Source organism: Haliaeetus leucocephalus, unplaced genomic scaffold (assembly GCF_000737465.1).
Source record: "Haliaeetus leucocephalus isolate CR32 unplaced genomic scaffold, Haliaeetus_leucocephalus-4.0 Scaffold261, whole genome shotgun sequence".
NCBI classification, from domain to species: Eukaryota; Metazoa; Chordata; class Aves; order Accipitriformes; family Accipitridae; genus Haliaeetus; species Haliaeetus leucocephalus.
Genome location: NW_010972697.1, coordinates 281456 through 288098, shown reverse-complemented (window position 1 = coordinate 288098; position 6643 = coordinate 281456). Strand labels below are relative to the sequence as shown.

The following is a 6643-nucleotide window of genomic DNA, read 5'->3' as shown; positions in this document are numbered from 1 at the left end:
GTGTGGGCTGAGGCCTGAGGCCGCTCATGGCACGTAACAGCAGTGATGGGGCTCCCCCACCCGGATATGTGGGTCTCTTGGACGGACTGACCCCATGGCCTCGTCCACGTCCCCACCTTGGATGCCTGGGTTCCTTTTTGGAGATGTTGACCCCATGACCTTGTCCCAACCCGGATGCCTGGGTCCCTTCCTAGCAAAAGTGACCCTACAACCTCATCCATGTCCTCTGCCCAGATGCCTGGGTCCCTTCTTGGAGATGGTGACCCCATGGCCTCATCCCCACCTGGACAACTGGGTCCTTTCCTAGTGAAGGTGACCCTATAATTTTGTCCATGTCCCTTCTCTGGACACCTGGGTCCCCTCCTGGGGACATCAACCCCATGGTTTCATCCCTGCCCAGACACCTGGGTCCCCTCCTGGAGGCATCAATCCTGTGGTCTCATCCCTGCTTGGACATCCGAGTCCCTTCCCGGAGACATCAACCACGTGGTTTCATTCCTGCCCGGATGCCTGGTCCGTTCCCAGAGAAACCGACTGCACAACCTTGACCTCATTGCCCGCCCGGACGCCTGGGTCCCTTCCCGGAAAAAACCAACCCCGTGACCTCATCCCCCACCCAGATGCCTGCGTCCCTTCCTGCACAATCTGACCCTGCAGCTCGTCCTCATCCTCGTTTATTGTCCCTCCTGGGCGGGAAGAGGCATAAATTAATGGGGGCTGGGAAGGCTGGAGAGGGACGTGGTGGCCTCTGGGGTGGGGGGACACAGGTGGTGGGACACAAGGTGGTGGATGGGATGGGGTGGGGGTCCATGGTCAGCAATACTCCGAGTAATCTTCCTCCACGTAGTTTGCGGGGAACCATCCAACCTGGGAGAAGGAGGACACGTTGGGAAAAGGTGTGAGGAGCTTGGCGGGGGGGGACACGGGACCTTGGGGTGGGGAAGGTGGCATACCCGCCCGTAAATCTCTCCTTTCCACCAGCCTGGGTGGCCCTTCTTGCTTAGGACACGGATGATGTCACCCTCCCGCAGTGTCAGCTCCGTTCGGTCCCGGGCGCAGAAATCATAGCGGGCTTTGGCAGAACCAAAGCTGCGCACAGCTCCTGGGGAGGGGGAGGACGTGGACATGTACGAGTTCCCCAGGTCATCCCCCAGGGCTGCCCAAGTCCCCTCCATCTGGTCCATGTGGCCATTTGTGCCCCCTTGAGTGTTCCACGGTCCTTCCCTCAACCCACCCCTTGGCCATCTCCATTGACATGTCCCCAGAACCTAGCTGTCCCTCTTGGCCATTCATCCCTCCTTGACTCACCCCATCGCTGATCCCTCTACCCATCTCTTGGCCATCACCAATGACTTGACCCCATGACTCAACCACCCTCCTCATCCCTGTCCCTTCAACTTATCCCCTTTGGCTATTTGTCCCCCTCAACCCATCCCATGGCTGCTCCTCTCCCTTGACCTCAACCATTCCCTTGACTCATCCCTTGGCCATTGCCCTTGTCCCATCCCTGTGACTCAGCTGTACCCCTCAGCCTGTCCTCTTCACCATGACCAAAAGAGGACCCCACCATGTCCATCCCACCACCACTGCATCCACCCCACCACTCCCACTCTGATGGGGGACCCCACCACCTCCATGCCACCCCATCTCTCAGGTCCTACCAGGTGGCCGGGGACCAGCCCGGCTCTCGGGCTCCTTGAAGGGCACCACAAGTGCCGTGTCAAGGGTTTTGAAGCAATCCTTGAGCGAGCTGTGCTGGTAGAACTCCACCAGCTCCTGTGGACATGGTCAAGCCTTGGGGTCACCACCAGCCCCCAAACTCAATGTGATGGGGACCCAGAGATCTGGGGCAGGGGGGTTTGGCAGAGAAGGGGGCTCTAATGCTCACCACCAGCCCCTTGAACGCCTTCTTCTCAGTGACGCGGTAGAGCCCCTCTGCTGTCATCACCTTGATGTGCTTTACCTCCCCGCGGTACCTGGACAGGGGAACATGGGGGGCTGAGCCAGTGACAGTCTTGTGTCCCCCCCCGGGAAGTGTCCCTGGTCCCTACTTGATGCTGATGGCGAATTCACCGGCGTCCTTCACCCGCTGTCGCACCAGGAAGGCGCCGTCAGAGCGAGGCATCAGGAGCTGCTCGGCTTCCCCCCGCTCCATGGGACCAGCGTACCTAGGGATTAAGGGATGGGGGTCCTGAGCCCCAAAACAAGCATCCCCTGCCCCTCCCCAGGGCAATTCAAGGGGATGGAGGGAGGGAGGGGGAGCTGGGAGCTATGGGGCAACCCAGATGAAGGATTTGGGGGGGGACACGAGGAGGGTTGGGGGCCCCTGCGGAATGATTTGGGGGGGCCCTGGGAGCTATAGGGTGATCACAGGAAGAATGGAGGGCTCAGAGGAAGATTTTGGGGGTCCTAATGCCTATGGGGTAACCCTGGGGGGGGGAGCAGGAAGGATGGAAAGCTCAGGGGAGGATTTGGGGTGACCCCAGGAGGGATGGGGGACCCTGGGAAAGGATTTGTGCGACTCTGAGGGAGGATTTGAGGGGGGCCAGGAAGGATAGAGGGCTCAGGGAGGATTTGGGGGGCAGGGGGGGAAGGCACTGAGGAGAATTTGGAGTGACCCCAAGAGGGATGGAGGACCACAGGAGGGATTTTGGGGGCCCTAGGAGCAATGGGGTAACTGCAGGAAGGATGAAGGACTCCAGGAAGGGATCTGGGAGGTCCTGGAGGGTATAGAGTGACCCCAAGAAGGATGGGGTGACCCTAGGGGGAGATTTGGGGTGACCCCAGGAAGAATAAGGCCCCCAGGGGATGATTCATGGGGTCCTGGGGGCTACAGGGTGACCCTGGGGGAGGACTGGGGAGGTCCCCAGGGGTTATGGGAGCCCAGAGGAGGATTTGGGGTGCCCCAGGGGCAATGGAGAACCCCAACACCAACCAGGGGTAGACGGAGAGATCTGGCAGTGGCACCTGGGGGAGAGAAACAGAGTTGGGGATCAAGGGGGGACAGAAGGCAACTCCTCTGAGACCCCTGTGTATCCCACAGACACACCCCCAAATCCCAGGACACCCCAGATATCTTGGGGACATCAGGGTGGGTGCAGGGGCTCCTGGGGATGTTTTGCGGTCCCCATACTCACGCAGATGAAGGGTCTCACAGCGGCGCAAGGGAACCAGCCCAGGTCACCGTTGGCCACGTTCCTGCCCTAGGGATGAAGGACCAGGGGGGCCATGGGAGTCCAGCAAAGGACCACAGGAGGCCCAGTCTGGCCATGGGGCTCCAGCCCATCTCCGTTGTGGGGGTTCAGCATGGCCACAGAGGTCCAGCCCCATCATGGGGGTCCAACCTTGTTGTGGGGATCTGGCCCGACCCCATCGTGGGGGTCCAACCCAACCATGGCTTCCCAACTCATCAAGATCTAGCCAATCACAGCCATTGTGGTCTGAGCTCACTATGGGGGTCCATCCCAGCTCATCGTGAGGGTCTATTCCAGCATGACCATAGTGGTCTGCCTCCATAGTAGAGGTCCTTCCCAGCATGGCCATAGTGGTCTGCCTCCATAGTAGAGGTCCTTCCCAGCATGGCCATGGGGGTCTGCCCCATAGTGGAGGTTCATCCCAGCATGCCCATAGTGGTTTGCCTCCATAGTAGAGGTCCTTCCCAGTATGGCCATGGGCGTCTGCCCCGTAGTGGAGGTCCTTCCCAACATGACCATGAGGGTCCCATCCCCACCTGCCACCAGAGCTGCTCAGCCTCGGCCACGGTGACCTCCACAACGTCCCCAGGGCTGAGACGTAGGGCAGGACCCAGGGCCCCCGGCGGTGGGGGGACACCGCTGTAGTGCTGGCTCGCCTCCATCTTGGGCAACCCTGGAAGGAGGACACATGATGGGGGGGTGGTGGTGAACCCCGGCATCCAGGGCATGGACACCCCCTCTGCCCCCTGAACATGCGGACCCAGGTGTCCGGGCCCCCCACATTGTCCTCACCCAGGTCTCCCCTCTTCTTCTCAGTGCCCGACCGCTGTGACTTGTTCTGGGGAGCAACGAGACCCCAGTTAGTCCCAGGGGGGTGGTACATGACACCCCCCGGGCTTCTCCACTCCCAAATTGAGGGCATTTCAGCCCATTTTGACCCATTTTGCTGTTACCTTCCTTGTCCCAGAGCCTGGATCTGTAGGGTAGAAGAGGGAATACTCATTAGTTGGGAGTATTTAACCCCTGCCCTGATTAACACTTGGTGCTAATTAGGCTCCTGTGGGGGTGGGTGGCCCTTGTTAGGGTATCCCATAATGCTCTGCTCCACCTGGGCCACCCCTATCCCACAACACCCTGCTCCATGTCGGCCATCTTGTGTCCCACAATGCCCCACTCCCCATCCCACAGTGCTCCACTCCCTAAAGCCACGATGCTCTTCTCCCCATCCCACGATGCTCCCCCTTCCCACTATCCCACAACCCCCATCCCCTCGATATCCCATGATGCCTCTCACCGGCGCCAGCCCTGCCGCAGGTTCCCAGCCGCCCCAGACACTCCTTGTGTGCGGGGGCCCGGCACCGGCTGCAACGGTAGCCTTGGTAGAATGTGCCCCTGGGGGAACACCAGGACATGGGGGGACACAGGGTCACGGTCAGCATGAGGGGACACCCATTGGCCCACCTGCACCCACCTACCTTGGCCCACCCAGGACTGACGCAATCCTAGACCCACCTGGGCTTTGGGCCAACCCAGTTCTTGACCCACCAGGTCCTTGGCCCATGTTAGTCTTGGCTCCACCAGGATCAACCCACCTTAGTTTCATCCCATCCTGGTCTTGACCCACCTTGGCCTCCACCCAACTCCTGACCCACCTTGGCCTCCACCCAACTCTTGGCCCACCTTGGCCTTGGGCCACTCAGGGCTTGACCCACCAGGTCCTTGACCCACCCAAGACTTGACCCATGTTGGCTTTGGCTTATCCGAGACTCAACCTACCCAATCCTTTACCAACTCAGACCTTGACCCACCTTAGCCTCAACTCACCCAGACCTTGACCCATCAAGACCTCGTACCACCTCCAATCACCTAGATGGGGCCTCCCCTTCTCCCAGAGACTCCCAACTCCATCTCCCAGGTCACCCTGTCCCCCATTGTCTCCCCAGGAGAGTGGGGGACATTATTTTGGGGTCCTACCTCAGCAACATCTGGCAGGCCCTGCAGGATGTGGTGTCCTCAAAGGAGAACATATGGAAGTCATGCCCATCAGCCAGGGCATGCTCAGGGAAGATGTTGGAGCTGGCGAGAGATGGAAGGACCTGGGTCTGGTGGGGGCAAATTGTCCCCCCCCTCGGGGCCACTCAGCCCTCAGTGGGGCAGGTCCCCCCACCCCTGGGTGCAGGGGCACCTACAGGGCCATCTCAAACTGCTCCAGCCACTTTTTCTTCAGCTCACGGGTCTTGAAGAAGAGCTCGTAGCCCTGCAGCCCGGCCGTGTCGATGAGCAGGAAGGTGTGGGTCCACTGCAGGCATGGGTGGGACTCAGTGGCGCCCAGATGCCTGGGGCCACTGGGGACCACATTCCTGGGGCCACCAGGCTTCAGTGTGTCCACTAAGGAACTGGACAACTTGGGTAGACCAAAAGCCTGGATGCTTGGGTCCACCAGACCTGGACAATTGTGTCCACCAAAGACCAGGATGCTGGGATCCACCAGGTTTGGACGCCTGGGTTCATTGGGAAGAGGACACCTGGGGTCACTGGGAACCGGACACGTGTGTCCACCGGGAAACGGACACGTGGGTCCACCAGGCTTCAATAGGTCCGCCAAGGACCTGGACACTTGGGTCCCCTGGATGCTCGGGACCACCAGTGACCTGGACACATGGGTTCTTAGGGAATGCCTGGGTCCCAGGGTACCTTCTTGCCATCACGGGGGCCGAGGTCACCATCCCGCAGTTGGTGGCTTTGCAGGTCCACAATGTCTTTGGCCTCGTAAGAGTCCCCACGGCGCTTACAGATGATCAGGGCCTTGTCCAGGAGGAAGCCGTACCTGGGGACAGGGATGGGGGTGGCACTGGGTTCCCAAGGCCACCGTGAACCTTGGGGTGTTCCCACCACTGCCCTGGAGTGGCCCTTGCTCTGTCCCCCCTGCTCTGTGACAAGGGTGTCCCCAAGGTGTTCCCGTGTTCCCATCCTTATGTCCCTATGGGTGTCCCCATGGGGGTGCCTGGTTTCCGATGTCCCCGTGGTGTCCCTATGGTGTCTCCATGTCCCCAAGGGTGTCCCCACATCCCTCTGTTTTCCTCATGTCCACATAATGTTCCTGTGGTGGTCCCATGTCTCCATGGGTCTCCCCATTGTGTCCCCATGGTGTCCTTGTGGTGTTCCCATGTCCCCATGGGTGTCCCTGCAGCATTCCCATGGGTGTCCCCATGTTCTCCTGATGTTCCCATGTCCCCATGGGTGTCCCCATGGTGCCCATTGCCCTGTCCCACCTGTCCACCTTGGAGCGCCGCTCGGTGCTGGAGACCTTCAGCTCTCCGTCGATTTTGGGGCGTCCGAACTGTGCCAGGGACTGCGGCTGTGCCAGACATCAGCAGGGATGTGGGGGATGTGGGGGGGGGGATTTGGGGGGACATGGGGGGGCCCAGGGATGCTAGAGGGGTTTGAGG

General features: G+C 60.5%; 1 protein-coding gene across 1 annotated transcript in view; it reads right to left on the bottom strand.

The window, feature by feature from the left end:
- Window positions 1-813: 813 nt before the first annotated feature.
- VAV1 (vav 1 guanine nucleotide exchange factor) overlaps window positions 814-6643 on the bottom strand; it is a 12111-nt gene continuing 6281 nt past the window's right edge. The window contains exons 10-24 of the mRNA XM_010568890.1: window positions 6467-6552; window positions 5889-6021; window positions 5384-5493; window positions 5169-5270; window positions 4489-4586; window positions 4148-4170; window positions 3987-4032; window positions 3731-3867; window positions 3138-3203; window positions 2936-2967; window positions 2052-2168; window positions 1889-1976; window positions 1662-1776; window positions 954-1102; window positions 814-867 (exon numbers count right to left, since the gene is read on the bottom strand). Of these exons, the coding sequence (XP_010567192.1) occupies window positions 814-867; window positions 954-1102; window positions 1662-1776; window positions 1889-1976; window positions 2052-2168; window positions 2936-2967; window positions 3138-3203; window positions 3731-3867; window positions 3987-4032; window positions 4148-4170; window positions 4489-4586; window positions 5169-5270; window positions 5384-5493; window positions 5889-6021; window positions 6467-6552 (1356 nt within the window). The remainder of the gene's footprint in view (window positions 868-953; window positions 1103-1661; window positions 1777-1888; window positions 1977-2051; window positions 2169-2935; window positions 2968-3137; window positions 3204-3730; window positions 3868-3986; window positions 4033-4147; window positions 4171-4488; window positions 4587-5168; window positions 5271-5383; window positions 5494-5888; window positions 6022-6466; window positions 6553-6643) is intronic.